Source organism: Leptonotus elevatus, chromosome 9 (assembly GCF_054856555.1).
Source record: "Leptonotus elevatus isolate MCC_2025b chromosome 9, RoL_Lele_1.0, whole genome shotgun sequence".
NCBI lineage: Eukaryota > Metazoa > Chordata > Actinopteri > Syngnathiformes > Syngnathidae > Leptonotus > Leptonotus elevatus.
In genome coordinates, this window is record NC_141247.1 from 13094936 (window position 1) to 13118007 (window position 23072).

Genomic DNA, 23072 nt, shown 5'->3' on the forward strand with positions numbered 1-23072 from the left:
TTTGGAATGGGAACTCTAAAATACATTTGTTTTTACCAGGATAAGGCCACCCAAAGGCAATAATAATAATAATAATAATAAACTGGTTCCAAGAGGGCTTCGCACCACCTGGTGCTTGGGCCCTAAATGTACTGTATAACCTTTGTCCTTTATTGTTTGTTTTTTTGCGTTTATCCTTTTATTTTTTGGGGGTAACACATTAAAAATGAACCCCAGCATTTTGTGGGGGATAGGGACCGAGCCGTATCAGCAAAAATCTGCGAGTAATCAATGCCCCCCTCCCCAAAAAGGTTAATATTGTACTGTAATTGCCTATTGATGCCACTAGATGGTGGCAAAGGACTACTGTATAAATGCGAACAGTAGAGCGTCTCATTTCACATCATCACCAAGATGGCACCAAACCAACACTGTTATTCATTTTTTATTTATTTTTTCAGAGCATATAGGTTAAAAAAACTGAATATTTTAATTTGCAAATGGCAAACACAAATATGCACACTTTTCTCAACACTATTATATTTACACAGAAAACTTGTTTCGACATCTTGTCAAATCAAAATGTGCTGACTCATCTATCCCCAATGCGGCGTGACAATGGTCAGCGGCTCCCAATTGTAGCCGTTAATAATAGGCCAGGGATTAAAGTATGGGTAAACTGGCTCATCGAATTTGGCATCATAGAAGGTGAACAGGTGGCTCATGTCTCCGGCGTCATAAAAGGCCACTTCACCGCGGCCGCAGTCCAGATAGACGCCCACCCGCCTGGGGGGCTTGGCAGGATATATCAAGCTATCCTCCTCTGTGTCCGTGCATGCTTCGTATTCGCAGGTGCCATCTCCGTTGTCCCTCAGCACCAGGGTCCAGAAACCGTCCTCGGGGCAGAGGTTGATCTCATCCTTCCTGTTGACAGAGGCTCGGGCCACGCCGAGACCCCACGCCGTCTTGGAGCCCACCTCCACCTCCCAGTAGTGTCTGCCCGAGGAAAAGGCCTCCGAGCCGAGGACAATGTTGTAGCGAGTGAAGCGTTCTGGGTTGTTGGGCAGGTTGGGCTGGATTTTACCCACCTGGACGGTGGTGCGACATAAGGAAACCCACAGGCAGGGGTAGGCCGTGTTTGGGTCCAGGGACACCGCAGTCACAGCTACGAATATTAGAGAGAATATATTCACTCTCACATCAAAACATTTGGATGTGTTGTGCATGTGTGTGTGTGTGCATTTGTACCAGGCTGAAAAACTGCACTCATTTCCCTCCAGGTCCTGTACTGCAAAGGTCCCACAAACTCTCCTGACTGTAGATCCACACTCACCTCTGGGGGGCGCTCAAACAAGCTCTCAGCCCTGAAAAGGAAAAAAAGAATGACTCAGTATTTCAAAAGTGACAACCGAGGCCAAAAAGTGTAAAGGTACATTTTTATTAACGCAAGAATGCCAATGATTTTTGAAAATTTGTTGGACCTTTAAAGTCATATGCAAAAGTCTACATTCCTGTTGGTTGTTAGATGTGATTTTTACACCCAAACTTATGTGGTTATTTCTCTGGAAGAGACATAAACCTTTCCACAAGTACAGTTTTTATCGTGATTCTTGTAATATGTCTTTTTTTCTCAAAAATATATGATTTTATTCCCATAAAATTACATTACCCTTTAGTGTACCCGGTAACCATTTTTCCCCCCAGGGTGGCCCTGATACAAACTCAGTCTCTTAATTGCTTAAATCATATTAATTTAGATTACTCCAAATACATTAGCGTTGATCTGGAACTAGAAATAAAATAGATCCCTTTCAAGGTATTCTCAATAAAATAAAATAAAAAGTGAGATGTCTTCAATTAAAAGATGTCAAGGACTGTTCCAAAATTAGGGAAATTAAGATTAAGGAAAGACACACACATAAATAAGGTGGTTATTATGGATATTGGCTATAAGACTGTACTAAATGATGCAGTTGGGGAGTGGATATGAAACCTCATTAATTTAGATCATCATATCATTAAACATGACTTTCAAGGTCCTTGCCCATTGCCCATGTCATGGCTTATATCAATCTGCCCTCTAGTGGTAAACCAGCTGCAATACAACAAGTCAAGTTGACCAAAAAAGTGTTTCAATGGATGAATGTCATGTGATCAATCATAAAACACAAAAATGACATAAAAGTATCATACATAATTAGTGTTAGTACTCACCCGCCAATAAAATCTTTAATCCCCTAAAACAGACAACAAAAACAGGTTTGTAATGCTTACATCACTTCCTTCGTACTCGCAATTCACATCAACATTCTGACATCCCAAAACATTTCCACTCTCTTACCTTGAGTTGCTCAGGGTTTTCTTCCTCCATCAGTTTGACCCGGAGCTGGTCGGCGATGCTTTCCAGCTGGCTAATTTGCTGCGTGGCTTCTGTGAGCGCCTCCTCCAACTCGGTGAGTTTCTCCTCCTTTTGCTTCTGCAATTTCTGCTTAATGCGGTCCTCCTCCTTCTGGAGGAACTCCCTCAGACGGTCAAACTCCGCAGTGACCATCTCCTCCAGATCCCCTGCTCGCTCCTGAGTGGAAAGGAGTCACACATCCATTTAATTCCATCTTTTATTATTATTATTATTATGACTGAGGTTACCCACATGCTGGAGGGGGCTTATGGGCACCTCAGCATTAGTCAGGCATTGGCATTAGCATTAGTTGACCAGCAACAACTAGTCAAAATGTAGTGCTGCATGCATATTTGTTCAAGCTCAACTGCCATCGGCACACCAGAATACTACTACTATTAATAATAATAATAATAATAATAATAATGCATCAGATTTATATAGCGCTTTTCTAGACACTCAAAGACGCTTTACTTTAATGGAATGGATACATTATTCATGCACTCACACATTCACACATTCACACTGTGGGGGCGGTAAGCTAATTAAGTAGCCACAGCTGCCCTGGGGCAGGCTGACGGGACGGAAGCGTGGCTGCCAGTGTGCGCCTACTGCCCCTCGGACCATCACCAAACACACATTCACAGTCCGATTGCCGTTGCCTACTGCATATTCAGCATTTTGACGAATATCCACATTGGCTTTTTTGAAGAGTCATACGGCCGATAACAGATCAATGTAAAACTGTGTTGACTTCAGAGAACTATTAATTACAATTTTCAATTAACTTTATGAGAGACTGCTGACACTGGGAACTCTCTGTACCTTCTGTTTTTGTGAGAAATAAAAACGAAATAAGTAAAAATGTAGTATTTCAAATGTTTTGAAAATTTGGGAAACATTATTTTCTGGAGAAAAAAGGGAGCTATTTCTTTGTTTTAAGTTTTTATTTAACTTTGTTTGACATGCTAATGACCCTGAGAGGACCCTGAACTTTTTGTTATATATTTTTTAAAACATTTGTATCAATTGTTTTAATTTTGACACCAATATTTTTCCCTTTTAGCGAAAATGAATATCGGCTCCAAATATCAGTTATTGGCCTCTTTGACTAATCTGTATCGGCCCTGGAAAAAATAAAATAAACATAGCGGTCTATCGGTAAAGTATGGATGGCTTTTGGAAAATTTAATTATCACAAAAAAAGTAATTAAACGCTGAGACATAGGAAAACACTATACACAGAGTTCATCTAATGATGATCAAGATGGCATTCATGACAGTGATTCAAACTTAAATGTTTTATACGATTTTAGTGGCACATTCCCCCTCCACCCCACGACCAATTATTGTGACGTCTTCGACCTGTGTCATGTGAGCAGCATTTCATTTCATTTTCAAGAAAACTCATGGAACACCACCAAAAATTTTTTTTTGATAATGTATTTATACTGTGAACATGATCATCTTGACTCAATTTATTCTCAAAATGATTTAACCATTGTGAAATCTGGGCCGGTTTATTTGAACACAGAACTGGTACTCTCAGGAAGCCATCACTTATTTGGTAGTATGAATGGCGACAGGTTTATTGTACTGTCTGACATCTAATGGAGGAGCATTCAATTGTTCTAGAGTACATTTTTTACTCTAAACTGAGTCTATTTGGTCAAATCTACACCTGGAAGGGAGTAGAATAAAAAGTAAATAAATAAATAAATAAAAATGTCACTCAAGGGTTAAGTAACAAGCCCACAACTTCAGGTTGGGAGACAGCCGATCTACTCCCTGAGCCACGCAGCTCCTGTTGTGTTAGTATATCGCTCATGTTATCTGCTGGAATCTTCGCAACTCCAAGACCAAAAACAATGTGTTTTGTCTCTTCTTGGATATAAGCAAACAGTAGGCGCGGCAACGCTCAGGTGGTAGCGTGACAGTCTCCCAAGCTGAAGGTTGTGAGTTTGTTCCTCAAGCGTTGAGTGACTTTTATTTATTTATTTATTTGTATTCTTTATTTTACTTTCTGCCAAGTGTAAATATTAGCCTACTCTAAAACTGATTTTATTTTGGTCCCACTATAAATAGAGTCAAATTTACTCTACAGAATTGTATGTGTAGTCAAACAATGATATATTATTTGAGTGGGCAAAATGTATTTTTTTGGGAGCAATCACATGAAATTGGATAATTGGCAGAGTGGTTAGGAATCACAATTTGAGAAGTTGCTCTATAATTCCTTATACCAGTGCTTTTAAACACAAAACGGTATACTTTTGGAGAAAGCATGACACTAAATCCGACACAAAACACACAAAAAGAAACACAGAGACAGGAAGAGGAGAGTTGGCAAACTTCCCCTTCAAGTTATATACTCACATCCTTTCACACAGACAGAAATAGAAGTGAAAATGGGTGCCTATGCATTAAAACTGGGTCAAACAGCGGAGGGGCCCAACATATAGGGTTAAGCAAGCATAAGGCAATTTTAAATATTATTTTGCAAGTGTTGTAGCTTTGAGCAAAGATAGTGTATGTGGACTTATCTGGTAGTTTCCAAACAGTCAATGTGCTACTTACCTTTCATATCTCTGTTTAACACACACAGCTCTATTTTGAAGCAGCCCAGCCTAACTGAAGTCAGTCTGGCATGCACTTCGAAATATGTCCGTTCGGCTTCTGTGTGTGTGCGCGAAAGACAAACATGACTTGACGTGTTCATGTCCCACCTCCAGTGTGCCATGTCTGAGTCTCCATTTGCATTTTACAAAGGCGTTCTTAATCAAAATGTCACTGTGTTATGTTACGTAATTGGGAGGTGTTCTGTAATGTTGCAATGAGTAGCCAGATGTTCATTTGTGAGTTTGATTAAGGCAGGTTAGGTTTGATGTAGCTTATTCCTGTTTTATAGGGAGTGAGATTTGTGTCACCATCCAAAAAACAACAACCCCTACCTTAATGAGAAGGATTTTTTCATTTGTGTTTTTTTGGAAAAGTGAGGCGTCTTCTGACTGCTGCTGAACTCTCTCCAGAGCCACGGACAGTTTATCCTGTAGGAAGAAAGAACCACATTCAAAACACTGCAGAAATCAACTGGATTAAAGCCCCCACTTTTTCTCCTTCAACAACACTCATCCGTAATGGCATTCATATGACACAAGTCCAACCCAGAAACTCGAACAAAACTGCCAATTCAGCTCCAGTTTAAAAAAAAGAAAGAAAGAAAAAAAGTCCGTTTTTATCAGAGGCGTCCAATAGGAAGAGTTGCAAGACCTCACACTGGTTTGCTGAATTCCTGCAAGACACTAAAGTGGCTGGAGGTTGCAAACTGGCTCATCTGCTTTTTGAAAATAATTCAAACCATGCCGCGGTTTATGAAAATCCAGTTTGTTCATGCCAAAAGTGACATGTGAATAGAATTACAAAGTAGGACAGGTTTTCAATCAGTTAAGAATATGGCACACCCATTGAATATTTTTTTTAATGTATTTTTTAGTTATATTTTGCTCATTTGTATGTAGTGAGGAATACACTGCCATTCAAAGGTTTGGACACGCTTTGTAGTGCCACTAAATGAGAGAGGTTTGTATAATACTATATGTGTGTGAATGCACGCATGGAAATACTGTATGTGTATGTACATACTGCAATTATATATATGGGTGTATGCATATATTATCGATGTCTGTCTGAAACTCCGTATGTCCAAATATGGTCAAAGTCACATTTTTTCACAACACAATACATTTGGTCTGTCGCCACGTGGTCTGTTATTTTTTTATATATTAACCAATTCAAAGATTTGGAAATACTCTAGCTTGAGAACAAATCTATTCATGCTGTTGCATGTTTGAACTGTGTGAGAAGTGTCAGAAAACGGTCTATTCCCTCATGTTTTTTCTTTAGACAAATAATGATAGTTTAGTTACACACATTTGTGTAAGCCTGTTTATGTTAAAAGTGGATAGCTCTGTTAAGTGCATCAGCCACAAAGGTAAGGCCTTGTTTGTCAGTCAGAGTGCTTCTTTGATCGGCTATATTGTGTTCACTTCACAGAGCTTGATTTTGGGGTGCAGGTGTTGTGTTGATGTTTTGCTGGCATGGATATATGAGAGCAGTATAAGGTGTCATTCTAACTTAAGCAATATGATGTTTGGCACTTCTCGCAAGATGGAAAGAAATTATTTTGGAGATGCAAGGATCCTGGCTGACAGCAATAATAATATGTACTATGTACCCTACTGATCTAAAGTTTGGGGTCATTTGGAAATGACTTCTTTATAAAAAATGAAATTTTAAAAAAGCACTGTTTTCCCCCCAATGACGATAACAGCATTAAAAAAGAAAACTGAAATTAAATACAGTAAAAAACAAAACAAAAAAAACTAATAAGTAATGATAGTCTAGCTATTGTAGTGTGTTAAAAAAAGAAGTGTTTTTCGTTCAAAAAATAGGATTTTTCTACTGACTCTTAAAATTGACAATGGACCACCGTTGACACTCGTGGCACGTGACCTCCCAATAGTGGCACGTGAAAGAATCACTTTTTTTAAATACATATTAGAATGAAACTTGTAGATATGCATACATCTGTTTAACATTTGTTTTGATCCAGTACAGTACATTTTTACTTTTAATATACAGTACTTTTTACTTTTCAAATGCAGTCGTTTTAAGTAGGGAGACCGGGGCTAGTTGTATCATGGGTAAGTTCTCACATTGTAATTTTCTTCTCCACCAGAGAGCGCAACGAAAAAGTGGAATACTAGTTTTCTTCGTCAGGGGTTGTGTACTGTCTGAGAAGAGAATAGCACATTGTGAGCCGACATGAGTGCCAGTTATCTATTTTGCACAACCCAAAGTAAAAATTTCTCAACTTCATATATTTTAAAACAGGCGTCGTACATAGACAAATTCTAGCAGCAAATCATGTGGACTCGTTAGAAGAGTGATTCAAGCATCTTGTCATGCCTCAGCCACTGTTTTAAACTAACTTTAAACTAGAGCAAGTATTAGCCAACGTGGTAGTTTGGGGCAACTTGTCTCAGTCATTTTGGGGTTAGTTGTCACATATGCAAAGAATTGGCCAAAGAAAAATGCACCTCTGGCAGTGGCAACACAGTTTACCTATGCCAGAATTGTTCTTCAGAATCAGATAAGTCTGAAGAGTGAGGAAATTAGTTTGCCAGGTTTTGTTTCATTGTTTAAAAATGTATTTTCCAGTTGTTGGAACTGCAGTATGGCCACATGTCAGGACTGGTTTAAGTTTCATGATGAAACATCCATCCATTAACCGAAATGCTTTATTATTATTTTTAATTCAATTTAATCTCAAATGTACAGTTTAAGGGAAGCAAAACAGACATTTGAGGCTGAGAGCTATTACCTAAAAGCCAGCAGTTCCTAAGGACTTTAATCTATTTCATAATATTTTTGTTAAAAGTTTGCTCAATGACTATGGTACATTTTCAAGATCAATGATAAACAATTTATCTGGCTGTAATAAAAAACACAAAAAAACAGGAGAACAATGACAATTTTGTCCTTGTTTTATTAGCTGCAAAATCCATTGTGACATCTTACCCCATATAATGTGACAACTTACCCATTGGCGAGCCAACATGTCACATGTTCACTCCCTCTATTTGATGGCGTATAACTCTGCACTAACACAAAGTATGAAAATTACATGAATACAAAAAATATATACCCAAGACTTTGGTCTTTCATCTGGTATACATTTTGTTTACATATGATGTATTGATTGATTGAATATATAGGAGTATAAAAAGTGATACAACTAGCCCCTGTCTCCCTATAGTTCGTTCAGTTGTATTAAACTTAAGTACAACACATTATTAAAGATCTTTAATTCGTGTTTTTCTTTTTCTTTTTTATACATTACACGGATAGATACCTTATAGTTCTCAAAGGCCTCGTTAATGGGGATGACGTTGTGCGTCTTGTGGTCTCGGGACATGCCACAAACCAGACATATAGGCAGCTGGTCGTCCTCGCAGTAAAGTTTGAGTTTCTCCTCATGTTCCTCGCACATGTCCATTCCGCACAGGCGCGGCCAGTGCCCGACGGACGAGGCGACGCTGCTCATGCTGGACCCAGGCTCCCTCTCCTCCAGCAACTCCAGCGGAAAATCCGGGTCCCAGGCGGGCGGCGGCGGCGGCGGCGCTCCCGCCCCACCCCCGGCGGCAGTGTCCATGGCCTGTGCTCGACGCACGCTGTCCACCACGTTACACAGGAGCGAGTTGGGTCGCAGTTTGCGCGCGCAAGTTTTGCGGCACTTGGGGCAAGTGGACTGCTCGTCCGACTTGGCCTCCCAGCATTGAACGATGCAAACCTGGCAGAAGTGGTGCCCGCACTCGAGGATGACAGGATCGCGGAAGATCTCCAGACACACCGGGCAGGTGAGTTCCGACTGGAGCTCCTCAAGTGCGCCGGCCTCCGCCATAATTGTCTTCCTGTGTGCACATAGTCGTCGTGCGGGGACAAGAACCGACTCGACTTGTCCTTTAACGCAACACTAGCATGACTGCTAGACTAGTCTGCGCAAGAGTTGACAACAGGACGAGCGGAAAGAAAAGGCGTGGTCTGAGCTCTCGTCTCTAAACCAACCCTACTCAGGAAGACGTGCAGCAACAAGCACGGTGACTGCTCGATGCCTCACAGTCACAAGCAACCACTAGCGGCAGATATTTACAGTACAACAGTACAGTAATGACTTTCGAGGCAGTGTGCAAGTAAGCTCACAAAATAAGGCCACTTTTCTTTGGCCATTAAAGTAGTGGTGGGCAAATTATTAAAACGCACCAAGCATTTTCATATAAAAAAAAGGCCCTCCCCCCTTCTCTTATTAATGTATATTTTTCCCTATTAATGTAAAGTATCTCAAACAATTGGGTAATTATAATAAAATATTTAAAATGCCATTAAATACACAATTGTTATATTACAATAAAGCGCAAATGCCAATTCCAATGAAGTTGGGAGGTGGATTAAATACAAATAAAAACAGAATACAATGATCTACAAATCATTTTCAATAACAGTATGTACATAAATATACTGTATTTCATGTTCAAATTGATTACTGAACAGTAAAAACAACAACAACAACAAAACAGTGATGATACTGTAATGACATGATTATTTTATCCAAGGATGCAAAAACAGTCACTTAAACAAACTGTCATCAAACGGTGCAATAAAGCAACACTAATTATAAGACAAAGAAAGGAGTGATTTGTGCCCATGCAGCTGAGTTAATGGAATCGTGGATGTGTTTTTTTTTTAAATAATGTTTTGTCACATTATAAAATTTGCTCATTATTTGTCATCAACAGCAGCACAGTAGACACAAAGACGTCAAGTGCAACTTACGTTTACCAAAACCTCTTCAGGAAATCCTGACTTCATATGCAGAGAAGGAGAGGAGGAGAATTAAAAACAAAAACTCAGACTCAGACATATGAAGCATGACTTACTGACACTTGGCTGTCAAAATATCTTATTCAGCAGGTTTTACTTCAGACTGTAACAAATGATAAAGCTCTGTTCTTCCTGCCTTACATAATCACCAGGAAATGCCAAATTATCATAACAGGTTCTACAGACTTCTTTTTTTTTCATGATTTATTTCCATACCCAGAATGCTCTTTAGATATAGACCATAAACTGTCAAACCCTACAGGCAAGTATTATAAAAGTCACATATTTTATTTGTATTTGTAAGGTCTTGCTTTCTTCACTACCAGTAAGTAGCTTTGTAATCAATAACTTCAATATACTGAAACACATTTATTCATTCGTTCAGATGCTGTGAAAGAAAAAAAAAAACCAGCATGAAACACTCAAAAGAAAAATTCCATCGGAGATGTAAAAGCAGTCAAACGTGACTTCACTTTAGAAGTATGTTGACACCAACACATGACTCATGACGCGTTCTACTCATGTGACACATCAGGGGCATGCCCGTCCTATTGCTTGGGCTGTGATGTCCCACATGGTTGCCCTATGACCTTTACATACAGAAATTGAGTAGGGGAAAAAAAAGTGTCTGAAAGCGAGGACTTCCCCACAAATAACAGAACAGGAAACAGACTGTGTTCCAGCATGTTTAGGAAAATGCTGTCTTGTTCCCACGACAAGGGAAGTTTCGATGACTAAATATAAGATGGAGAGTCAGAATGAAAACAAGATGGGACAATAAAAAAAATCTCTCATGAATGTGACGGTGGCATCATGCAGCCTTAGCCAGACATACGGGACTCGGGGTGTGATTGTTAATTCTGCCGATGATGTGGAATTGAGTCACAATTCAAGTGCTGGTTCAAAATGTTTATTCTCAAGTGGCACAATTTGAATATGTGTCGTGGCATCGCAAGTAGAAACAAACTCGTGCAATTAAACAGGCTATCTTTAGTTTGGAATCGGGCATCTTACAAATCAGTTGTGCTCATAGGTTTACATATTCCTAGTAGTAGTAGTGGTGAGCACAACTGTAGTATTTGTATTATTATTTACATCCATGCTGTCACTGCTAGTGTTGACACTTTTAACTCATTCCCTGCCATAAATTCATATATATATATAATAAAAAAAAAAGATTACTAAAAATTTGGGGTGTCAGGCGATTACATTTTTTAATTGTATTTAATCGCACAACTTCACTAATTAACTCACGATTAATCACAAATTTGATCTCTTCTAAATGTACAATATAAAAAAATATAGGTTTTCATACTCTTAACAAAAGTGGAAACAATTTTAAACTAATAGAAATAGTTAAAACAAATTTTTCACGTTTATTGCCGTCAATGGCAGTGAATGAATTTAAAAGAAAAGAAAAGATTATTAATTAAGATTTTAAAAAATTATTGTAATTAATCGGTTTTCATACTCTTGTTAACAAAAGTGTGTGGGGGGGGGGAAAGGTTAAACTAATAGAAATAGTTCAAATGAATTTTTGACGTTTAAAGCCGTCAATGGCAGTGAAGGACTTAATTTGAGCATCTGTATTTGGAAATAGACAGTCAAAAATTGGGATAAAAGCATATCATCGGAATTGGGCCAGAACATGCGTCTAAGGCTGCATTATTCAGCTCATTATAACTTAGGCATGGAAACAAGAAAAAAATAGATTTTCTTCCAGCCCTCATTGCAATATTTTAGAAAATTGTTAACCACTATTTTCTTTTTTTCAATTTCATAGACGACCAAGGACATTTATTTAAAATCTTATAGTGTTATGTATGGATTCTGAAAATGTCTTGGGCAGAATTTACCCTGTGACGTTTGTAATACGCATTGACAAATTTTTCTGATTCTACAAAATAGTTCCCAGAAGATGCTGACTGGTGGTCAAGAGGGGAAGTTTGCTGGGTTCCTTCTGTCTGTATATAAATGAAAACCGAAGGACATTCAAGTGTCTCTCTCCAGCAGACATTCTGCAGAATGCCTCATTCGTACAAAATGTATTCCTCCATTGGAGCTCTCTTTCTGCTCTTTAGCTGGTTCGACTGTCTCGTCCTCGGAGAGATCCACCAGGACTTCTCCAAATGCTTGGATTTCTTCTATAAGAGAACCCCACCGAAGGGTGTAAATGCAGCGGGATACCAGCCTATATGCCAGCGCTTTGAAAACCAGTACCGCTTTGCCGGCATGTACCACCGTCAGCGTCGCATACCTTTGTACTCTGCATATTTAATCGGCTCTGCAAAAGGAAAACGACCCAATTCCACCTGGATGTACGAGCCACAGGTAAGAGAAATGTCTACACACTAATGTGTACAGTATGTCATTTGGAGTTAAGCCATATTAGATTCATAAATATAATAATGTAATATGTGATGAGAGCATTTGTTTATTATAATATTAGAAATGCATGTCTGTATTATCAGTTTGGCACATTATAACTTTACAGCTACATCAGAAGGAAAACCCAATTTGTTGTATATGCATCACCACAGTAAAAGCTCTTTCTATACAAAATGTACTGTAATAAGTCATTGAGTTTATATACCAGGGGTGTAAGAAAAAATCGATTCGGCAATATATCGCGATATTACAGCGCACAATTCTCGAATCGATTCGATATGCGGCCGAATCGATTTTTAAACATCCATTTTTTTAATGGGAATATTCAACAAAATGTCTTACTTAGGGTTAGGATTTACACATTAAGCATGGAAGAATGTTATATTAATGGAACATTAAGCCGTAATATTTTATTTCAGTGCTGTTCAAACATGAAACAGATTGCAACCTGGCAAATAATAATAAGCCTGAATTTTCAGATAAATAAATGTTCATGCAATTCTTACAGCGTTCATGTACAAGTTTACTGATTAGTATTTTCCAAATTTGAGTTTAAAAAAATTGCAATAATCAATTTATAGATGTGTACCGGGATTAATCAAATTGAATCGTGAGCTATGAATCGTGATACGAATCGAATCGCCAGGTACTAGGCAATTCACACCCCTATTATGTACTGACTAAAATATCAGAATTATTTTTTTTCTTTCCCATATGTCTAAAATAAATTGCATTGTTATCTGTTATTCAGTTGTCTTTCTCCGGCGCCAGCCCTGAAATGAAACCATTCGACACACCAGTGGATCAGAACGTGATAGAAAGTCAAGCAGTGCTTGCAGATTACAGGAATTCCAACTACACCAGGGGCCATCTCAATCCCAGCATGCACCAGAGGACACAACAAGACCGCGTGGCCACCTTCACCCTGACCAATATTGTCCCTCAGCAGGCGGGCTCCAACTCAGGCCCCTGGAATTCTCTGGAAAATGGAGTGCTGAAGAAGTTCAAGGCCTTCTGCAAGGGTCCCATGTATGTGATCACAGGGGCCATGCCTTATGCAAGTGGCACTCATTGGATCAAGAACAGGGTGTCTGTCCCCGAGTACATGTGGTCCGCCTACTGCTGCCCGTCGTATAAGGCCAAGCTTCCTCGGGATGTGCAGCCAATGTTTCCAACGTACGCCGCTGTGGGCAGAAACGACCGCAACAGTAGCGAGGAGATCGTTCCAGTGAACCCCAAAGCGAAAAGCTTGTTCCTGGGCTACGATGTGAGGAAGATGCCTCTGGACGCCCTGGAGGGCATCCTGGCACAAAGGTTGGCCATGCCCATCAGTTTGTTTGAGGGCCAGTGTCAGTAGCTCTATGCTAACGGCAAATGGCTAGTTATGTGGTCAACATAATCATTTTGTTCTGAATTGCTTATTATCCAAATGTTTATTGAATGTAACGCCACTGAATGGTACAATTGTTAATCTGTGTTGATTTGATAATAAACTGCAACAAACCAAGTTCTCAGGATTTCTCCCTGGTTTTGTTTTCATTCATTTTTAATGGCAACTGTGAGCTAAGCGCCCCCTAGTGTCAAGTTTAAAATGTTTAACCATTCATCCTGTGTACACTGTACAGTAGGGATGTTCGATTTTCAGACTGATACCAGTATGAGTTCTCAACTCTTGAGTAGTCGGGAAGGAAAAAAAATATTGACAATAATAATTATTTTATGATTTGTATTTCATTTATATGCTCAATAAACTACACACATATGTCCTATGCAGTCCGACTAGTCTAAATACGGTATTTTTGTTAATATTGAGTTAGTGAAATATGAGTTAAGCAACAAAATCCATCCGTTTCTATCAATTTTAGAAGGCGGCCATTTTGTCGAGTGAAAATGACATCACAGTTGCTCGGGTAACAACCAATCACAGCTCCGCTTCAGAAAACAGGTGAGCTGTGATTGGTCGTTGCCTGAGTAACTGTGATGTCATCTTCACAAGAGGCTAAAAGGCAGCATCCTGAGATGGATAAAAACGGCTGGATTTTGCTGATAACTCATATTTCAATAATGTAATATTAATCAGAATGTTATGTTTAGACTAGCGAGGTCACATATAACATATTATTGTTAAAAAAAATTATATACTATATAAGGCCAGGTATCGTCATTCACTCATCCCTAGTGTGAAAGATTTTACATGAGAAGTGTTCTCTTCTGATGGACTGATATGTTTATTTCTCAATGCAGACCATAGACAAATATACAAAATACAGCCATTCCTTTAGTGGGGAAAAATGTTGTCCTTTTCCAAAGGAGTTAAGTGTCAATACAAACATAAAAATTTACATTTTTTTTTCTTTATAAATAAGTACAGGCTTTATACAAATATGAATAGCTTCAGTTAAAATGACAGCGTGCCGTCTAGCTTATAGCCACATAGGTTCCTTTTAGTCATGTAAGTTGAACTGCAAGCCACTGAGAAAAACACGTTAGCCGTCTAAATTCTACCACGGTCAGTTGAAAATCTGCAACTTTTTCAAAAACACTGGTGGCTTTTCAGCTGCTCCACATCGCGGAAGTTCCCCCCGCAGGCAGAGCACTGCATTGAGGCCTTCTCGCCGTTGTGAATCAGCTGGTGTCTCTTTAAGTACTCCACTCGACTGAATCGCTTCCCGCACGCCTCGCACCCGTAAGGACGTTCGCCCGTGTGGATCCTCTGGTGGCGCTCCAGGTTCCCGAGGCGGCTGAAGCTGCGGCCGCATAACGGGCACTGGTGCGGCCTCTCGCCCGTGTGCACCAGATGGTGGCGCTCTAAAGAACGCGAGTGCGTGAAGCGCTTGCCGCAAATCTCACAGCAGTGCGGCCTCTCGGCAGCGCAGGCGCACTCGTGGTTCTTGAGCGCCCACGCGTGGCTGAAAGTATTCCCGCAGTGGGCGCAAGGGAAAACGTTCTCCTCGCCGCCACTGTTCTGTAAATGGGCGCCACCTAGGGGGCAGGGATGCTCCTCCATCTCAGCTTCTGTTGTGAAGCCGCCTCCACACTGAGGGCAGAAGTGGAGCAGATCGGGGGCGGCGTCCTCCTCGCCTGCGCTCTCCCCCGCGCTTCCCGCGGCAGACGGGCGCACGTGCTCAGACTCCCCGTGCTCCGCTCCATCCTCGCCACTCAGAGCCGAGTCACTCTCTCTCGTCGTCTTCCTTAACCTGCCTGTCCCGAACCCCGCCGGCCTCACGCGGCCCTTCGCGCGCTCTTTCGCCCGGCCTCGGCCTAACTGGTCCTCTCGCTGCAGCGTGGGCGGCTGTGGCTCGGCGTCTCCGTCCTGCTCCATGCCGTCCAGTCCGATGTACTTGGGAGGCAAGGCCACCTCCGTCGCCGGGCCCTCGGGCTGGGAGGCCGTCATAGCGGCCTGCTCGCGGCCTCTTTCGGCCCTCAGCGCCGACTCCAAACCCCTCAGCTCGTCTGCGGTCATACCGCCCTCCGATTGCTCCACTGTGCCCGCGTCCCAGTCGTCGTCCTCTTTCTTGGCGGAGGTCAGACTCAAGGGACGATTTGCTGGGTCTCCTGAGAGGGAAACGGAGATGAATGTGAAGAGAAACCACCAACAGATTTTGAGATTTTGACGTTTTTTTCAGGGCTGATACAGATTATTAGTAGTCAAGATAATTACATTTTGGAAATGATATTCACTTTCACTAAAAGAAAAATGGTGTCTAAATTTAAAAAAAAATACAAGCTCCAATTCTTTGTTGAAATGTCTTAAAGCAAGGGTAGGGAACGCTAGTTCTCGAAAAAGCCTCTGTCCTGCCCGCTTTCGATGTCTCCCTCCTCCAACACAGCTGACTCTAATGATCAGCTCATCAACAAGCTCTGGAGAAACCTGATAAGGATCCTGTTCATCAAAGCAGGTGTGTTGGTGGAGGGAGACGTGGAAAACAGGCGGGGCAGTGGCTCTTGAGGGCCAAAGTTCCACATCACTGTTATACAGTAAATAAACTTTGAATACTGTTAAATATGAACTTATCTTAGTTTTCATTTCAAACCAACAAATAGGTGCGGAGAGTTTCCCCGAGTCAGTACCATCGCTAATGTTTACTGAAACTTTAAATGAAGAGTTCCCTGAAGTTAACAGTTTTAAATGTGTCTATTATCGGCCCAATTTTTGGTTGATCCTGAAATTTCACTCAATATGCCTAAATTTGTGGATACACTTCTTGTACCACAAATGATTATATGACACAAGTAGACATAAATGCTGTGGCTGGCCCGTGTATTTGATCCCGTTAGTTACCTTCACTCGGGGCTCTGGAAGTATCACAGAAGTTGTGGTTTGGCCGCTCCATCTTCAGAGCTTCTTTGATCAGCCTGAGAGAAGCCGGCTGATATCCCTCGTTCTGAGGAAACTACATATTGAAGCACATAAGATTTCTCAGGCCACAATTTTCCAAGCCACGTCATCAAATGGAATCATGTCGAATTTGTTCATCTATTGTCGATAGCGCTTGTCAATGAAACACCGAGATCTGGTGTGAAGGTGAAGTATAAAATACTTGTCGGACAGCGATAATTCATTTCAGCAGAAGGCTGGAGAAGTGTGTGTCAAATTTAATGCAAGATAACCGTTATTAGTTCCCGTCAATGTTCACTATTTTTCCAAGTGCGTTGTGGGTCATTTGGAGTTGCCGCCAATGTTGTTGCAGATGGTCTGCAATTACTTAATTGTTCAATTGTGCAGCTATCTTCAGGAAAGGATATTTGGAAATGGCTCTATTGTAAGACAGGTGGCATACTATTATGCTCGGAACGCTTCTGCACGTATGCGCCGCTGCGTGGGATTTTTATTTGGACATCGACGCTCAGTGCTGTTATTTAGTGGAGAGCTCCCATTCCGATATGAAATCGCGGGTCCTCCATTTGTTTACGCAGCCGCACTGATCCGACCACAAACAAAACTCTCTTGTTGCATTTGATTCTGCGTGAAGTTGAGAAGCAGCGTTGCTATTGCGCTTCTTCTCTTCCTCCTCATCCCTCACCTCCTCTTTGATGCTGGTCGTCTCCTCCCCCTCCCCGCTGAGGCTGCCCTCCCCTTCCTCATCTTGCACCATGCCCTCCTCATCCTCTTCACCCCTGGGGAGCTGGACGAGGTACATCTGCCTGGAATCTTTCCCTCCTTGCCCTGGTGCCATCACCGCTGCTGCTGCTGCTGCTCCTCCTCCTCCTCCTCCGCCTTCCTCCCACATGCCTCCAGGCCAGCCTCTGCGATAGGCTGCTGCAGGGCCCTTCTTTGACTTGCCTGTTGAGGAGTAAAGCAGACGTGAGGACAGGATCGAGGGAGAGCGAGTGGGAGGAGATGCCTGGCGCGCCAGGAGCGACGGATGAAGGAGAGAAAAAAAGGTGTGGTGTGAGACTGAAGGAGGGAAATGAGAGGATTGGAGTGACACGAGTGAGTGGAGCAAGGGAGGGAAGGGCGGAAAAGTGCGTGAAGGGGAGAAGTGGGGAGAGAGCACTTAATTGCGGTGGTGGCCAAGGAGAGGAAGAGGAGTGCGCAAGCGACGTGACGAGGAAGCGAAGCGCACAGGAGGAGGCGGGGGCGGGCAGGAAGGGAGTAGGAGAGAGGGGGCAGGGCAGTGAAGGAGGTGGGGGGAGGGAGAGGAGCCATGATGGGAGGGAAGAAGGGAGAGCTTCAAAGCTCAGAGAGAGGAAGGGGGGGGAGGTAGGAGACAGAGGAAGGAGGAGTGAGGAAGACTGTGTCAAAGCAGAGGAGAGAAAGGAGGTGGAGGGGAAGGAAGAGGAGGAGGAGGGTGGAATAGTGTGTCAAAGCACAGAGGAGAGGACGGGAGGAGGCGGAGGATAAAGAAGAGGAGGAGGGAGGGAAGAGAGAAAGAGGAGGGAGGAGAAGAAAAGAGTGTCAAAGCACGTAAGGGGAGAGAAAAGGGGGAGGTAGAGGATAGTAGGAGGGGGGGAGATTGTCAAACACACACACACACAGCAAAAGGGGGGACTATTGCGGGCAGAGGGAGCAAGAGGCGGAGGATGAAGGAAGAGGAGGATGAAGAGGAGGGAGGGCGTGATGAGCTCTTGCCAGATGGTTTGCAACAAAACAAGTGTGTCTTGCTATAAGCCTTCTTATGAAGCAACATCCCCGCTTCTCAAATGTAAACGGTAATAATCGCACTGCTGTAATCACAAAATGAAACCCACTGCCAAAGCCTCACTTCCACTTACGCTGCGTCTCAACTTTGCGTTTGTGCCGTCCTCCCTCCTCGGCTGCGGGTCCGCCGTTGCGGCGGCCGGCGGCCCAGCCGGCGCCGTACATGCGCTCCGTCCTCAGCTTGTTCTCGGTGAGCCTCAGACGCAACTTGAGAGCGTCGTTCTCCTTCCGGTTGAGGGAAAGCTCCACCAGGTAGTCGGCCACCGTCTCCTGGAACAGTTTGGTGATCTCGCACACGGACGCCCGGATGAGGCCGTCCATGACGGCTGTCAAATGCGTCTCGAACGTGGTCACCGATTCCTCCATCGTCGCGGGGATGGGTGCGGAAGCTGGACACGATGACACGTTTGTAACCATGGTAGCGTTAAATGCAGTTATCACAGACAGAGCCATGTAGCTATTGGCAAAAACACAAAAGTACCTGACCTAAAAGTGTTTCATACAGTGGTACTTTGATTAACGAATGTTGTGGCGTGTGTGTGTGTGTGTGTTGTGAGCCTAAAACCGAATTGAGTAGAGCTGAACAATTACTCAAATTTGAAAGGAGAAAAAAAAGCTTTATATCTATTAGGTAGGATTTATTTGTATGTGTATGTATTTTATTGATTAACGTAGTGAGCTCAGTTTAGTGTTTAAGAAGTGCAGACTACATGTTTATATATCATAGTTTCATGAAACATGAAATGATAAAGCCATAGATTTGTTTACATTATTGTTGTTATCTGGTTTGACTGGTTTTATTTGATTAAGTTTTGGTAGTGAATACACAAAAGACTTTAAAGTGTTTAGTGAGTTAAAAAGTTGTTAAAATGTTCACCGAATAAGGACATCGTTAAAAAAAATTTATGTTAAACTGCAACATTTGAGGTGAAAAAAACTTATCTGGTGGCATCTCAGCAAGACAAAAAAATATGAATCTTCAGCTACTAATGGAAACTGGATAGGTTATGAAAAAAGGGTTAATAGATAATTGTGAATCGTGAAACATGATTGCTGTTCTATCAATAGTATCAGGAGTATTTATTATATTCTGTTACTGTTACAACCACAAATGTGGTTTATCTATTGCTACGGTATCACAAATGCAATACTCATGACGCGTGATCAACCGAACCGTTAGTCCGTTCATTAACCAAAATGTCCAGGATATATCAAAACGGAGCATTCTAGCCTCAAGTATTCGAGTGGAAATGGAATCAATGCAGAGAGGAGCTGCAACCACCGCGTAACGTTACGCGGTGGTCAAATTAGCCAGCAGGCTAATTTGCCTTCAAATACGCACCGTGTTTAGATGTCTGTAGCGAATGCGTGAAATTCGCAGAAAGGGCGTTCAACGTTTTCGATGCAGGACGAGTCTAATTCGAAAGCAAAGGAAGACGGCGACAAAGAAAAGCGCCATCTAACTTCTGCGCTTCTTCCCACCGCGACTGTTTCTTCCCTCGTCTCCCTCAACGCTGTTGAAAGATGCTTGGGGACACTGCGCGTGCTCAGTAACGTCATTGCCAAACAGACAAGAGCAGTCGTGCAAAGAGCACGCAAAAACATTGATTGGGAATATCGCTCCTGTCGATTTGAGCTCCAAAGCCTTGTTTTATTCCAAAAATGTACATATATTAAGGTCATGCTCGTGATTCTATGTATTAAAATTGCCGGCCGATTATTATTATTATTTTTTTTTGTTAAGCCGTTATAAGTTGTCGCCTTTGGGGCTTAATCGTACTTCGACGTCGCCACCATATTAGATGTGACAAATTAATCTACTGCTTGGAGATGTACCAAACGTTTTACACTCAAACTCGGAGCTCATGGGAGTAAAATTATCAAATAAACAATTAATTTATTAATTGTGTTTGGTCACTTTCACATAATGTTGTGAACATTATTTGTGCACTTTGTCAAAAATATAATCAAACAAACTATATAGCTATTTGTACACCTATCACATTTTTAAAGATATATTTCCCTTGGGAAAATACTAGATAAATGACACTTGACTGTAATAGTCAGTGAGAATGTGCCAATTTACTGTTGCCTTAAAATAACACACAGCCATTAATGTCTAAACCACTGGCAACAAAAATGAATAGACTTCACCCTTAAATCAAAATGTCCTTGATAGCTCCACATTTCACGATCTTGTTATTACACACACATTGTTATCTGCAAACTGCAATTGCCTATAGATGCCACTAGATGACATGACAGCAAAGCACTTTTTTTTTTCATATTAGACAAGCCAGGCTATAACATGAATAAATGAAGCTCCTCTCCTTACTTCCACAGGTGTCCTTGGCTCCAAAATGCTGAAGATGGTGCCAAAGTGATACTTTTTCATTGCACATAGCTTTAGCCTGAGCAGTGAGCACAAACATAAACAGTAATGCAGGATAGCTTATTTGGAAATGTGATTGGGTTCACTGTGTAAACAAACATATATAACAATCAATAAAAACAACAACTAACATAGCTATTTCCTCAATATGAAATTGCAAGTAGTTTGTGTGTGAATGGGTTCAATTTAAACGTGAGATTACGGGCAGATCTGCCACATTAAATATGGCCGACGCACTGACGTATTGCGGCAACGGGCAACATACTCAATTTATCATCTATGTACATACGTCTATGGCTGCCTCGCATTCTTCTTCCGGAGCTGATTGTCCTGCCAGTCAGAGTTCTGTTTTGTCTTTTGAAAGAACCGTAAAATTATTTAAGTGGAAACCATGCCGATGTTTGTAGTGAACACAAACGTTGCTAGAGGCAGCGTGCCGACGGCTCTGCTAACAGAAGCGACCGAAGAGCTGGCCAAAGCTATGGGCAAGCCTGCGCAAGTATGACAACGACAGACGACACCCTCATGCTTATTTACACTACATGCTCGTGCGATGCCTGTTCATCCTGGAGCTTTTCTGTCTTGTTTCTCATCCACAAATATTAGTAGATATCTTTAACACGTACAATAATTAAATGCCTGCGGAACTTGCTTTGCAGAATCTGGTTCACTCCCAATTTTCCCAAATGTCCTTAGTTTTCGTCTTTGGTAATTCATTGAATCATGAGCATTTGGGGTTGATTTCAAATGTGATTTAAGTATACTGTATTCATTTCAATATTAACAGGAATAAGGTCATTTGACAGTGTGTTGCACAGAAGTGATTTCATCTAGCAGCAGCCAATAGAAAAGCACCTTCAGATGACGTCGCTGCAGGTGCCAATTTCGCGTGCTTAACTTTTGGCAGCTCGCCTTGCCTGCTTTTTCATTTAATACAGCCGAAACACAACGCTACAAAACGGAGGTCATTGTTTTAGTAAAGAAAGTCACTGTCTTTAGAAACCAAAGACCAAGTTCAAAATCTTTTATCATCTGAAAAACATATCCAGACCGAAGGACTGCATGCTCCAAGGCAGACCAAGAAAAGCTTATCCATGCTTTTATTTCCAGCAGACTCGATTACCGTAACGGTCTTCTGACTGGACTCTCTCAAAAGAACATCAGATAATTGCAGCTCATCCAGAACACTGCAGCTCAAGTTCTGACCAAAACAAAGAGATCAGAACATATCACTTGAGACCTTAAGGCTTTTACACTGGCTCCCAGTCAGCTGTAGGATAGATTTCAAAATTCTGCTACTGGTCTATAAATCACTGAATGGTTTGGGTCAAAACTGTCAAAAATATCAATGGTATAATCAATCATTAATAAATAAATACAATTTTAAAACAGTTGATACAAAGCTTAGTTTATGAATACATTTGAAATGTGAAAGTTGGTTATTAAAAGAGAGCAATGTGAGGAAGAAAAAAAAAGGCACTACAACTTTAGTTACATTTTATCTCAAGAAAACTAATTAATACAATCACATGTTTTGGGATTGTTTGCATGGATTTTAAGTTTCATAGGGGAACAAAAAAAAAGCCCTCCATTCTTGAAAATCCCAACTTTCATTTTGTACAGTGAACTATGCTAGTGACAACATTTTCACTGCTGAAGTTTAATTTTATTGTGCTTTGTAGCATGTTTTTGATACAAATGCATGACTTTGTGTGATCCCAATTAAATGATCCACTTTTTTTTGTCTGTCTGTTTTCTCATGCATCAGTACATTGCTGTGCAAATCAACCCAGATCAAATGATGATGTTTGGAGCAAAGGGAGACCCGTGTGCACTCTGCTCCCTCCACAGCATTGGAAAGATTGGCGCTGCTCAAAACAAGCAGTACTCTAAACTGCTTTGTGGACTGCTCAACAAACACTTGGGCGTGTCTCCTGACAGGTATGCAAACCAATTATTATCACGAGTTAAGATGGTGGTGATTAACATGCACAACTGTTCTCGCCTCACTTTTTATGTTCACAAAGCCTCCTCTTGTCTATTTCAGGATTTATATTAATTTTGTGGACATGGAAGCTAGCAATGTGGCCTGGAACAACTCTACTTTTGGCTGAGATGCAGGTTGAGGTCCTCCAAATAAAACATCATTCCAGCTGTAATGAAGAATCGTAGTTCAAAATGACCAAGAAGACAAAAACACCTGATAACAACTTGACGATTGACCTTATAGCACTTGTTTAGTTGGTAAAGCTTTGCAATGACCTTTCCCCTCTGCATTAAAACGCATCTGGTGGTACAGAAATGTGTTTCTTATTGTCTTTCCCAGATTGAAG

The 23072-nt window shown here is 41.4% G+C and overlaps 4 protein-coding genes across 5 annotated transcripts; 2 read left to right on the forward strand and 2 right to left on the reverse strand.

The window, feature by feature from the left end:
- Positions 1–406: 406 nt before the first annotated feature.
- Positions 407–9926, reverse strand: LOC147168433 (nuclear factor 7, brain-like). Its single transcript, XM_086085468.1, has 6 exons — positions 8292–9926; positions 5329–5424; positions 2321–2554; positions 2194–2216; positions 1228–1343; positions 407–1144 (listed from the first exon to the last, which is right to left on the reverse strand). Exons 1-6 carry the CDS (start codon positions 8838–8840, stop codon positions 576–578), a joined length of 1587 nt encoding a protein of 528 aa, XP_085941594.1. The 5' UTR covers positions 8841–9926; the 3' UTR covers positions 407–575.
- LOC147168434 (endonuclease domain-containing 1 protein-like) lies at positions 8354–13712 on the forward strand. 2 transcript variants are annotated; one of them, XM_086085470.1, is made up of 3 exons: positions 8354–8796; positions 11899–12148; positions 12957–13712. In XM_086085470.1, the coding sequence occupies exons 2-3, from the start codon at positions 12050–12052 to the stop codon at positions 13560–13562; spliced, it is 705 nt and encodes a 234-aa protein (XP_085941596.1). In that variant the 5' UTR covers positions 8354–8796; positions 11899–12049; the 3' UTR covers positions 13563–13712. The 2 variants fall into 2 exon arrangements, with proteins under 2 accessions (XP_085941596.1, XP_085941595.1); XM_086085469.1 differs by lacking the exon at positions 8354–8796 and having other exon boundaries at positions 11649–12148.
- A 697-nt stretch (positions 13713–14409) lies between these two features.
- On the reverse strand, positions 14410–19869 carry LOC147168435 (uncharacterized). Its single transcript, XM_086084131.1, has 5 exons — positions 19690–19869; positions 18422–18736; positions 17230–17489; positions 16488–16599; positions 14410–15760 (listed from the first exon to the last, which is right to left on the reverse strand). The coding sequence occupies exons 2-5, from the start codon at positions 18711–18713 to the stop codon at positions 14739–14741; spliced, it is 1686 nt and encodes a 561-aa protein (XP_085940257.1). The 5' UTR covers positions 18714–18736; positions 19690–19869; the 3' UTR covers positions 14410–14738.
- A 1165-nt stretch (positions 19870–21034) lies between these two features.
- mif (macrophage migration inhibitory factor) lies at positions 21035–23041 on the forward strand. The gene is made up of 3 exons (XM_086084566.1): positions 21035–21238; positions 22508–22680; positions 22787–23041. Exons 1-3 carry the CDS (start codon positions 21131–21133, stop codon positions 22851–22853), a joined length of 348 nt encoding a protein of 115 aa, XP_085940692.1. The 5' UTR covers positions 21035–21130; the 3' UTR covers positions 22854–23041.
- The last annotated feature ends 31 nt before the right edge of the window (positions 23042–23072 follow it).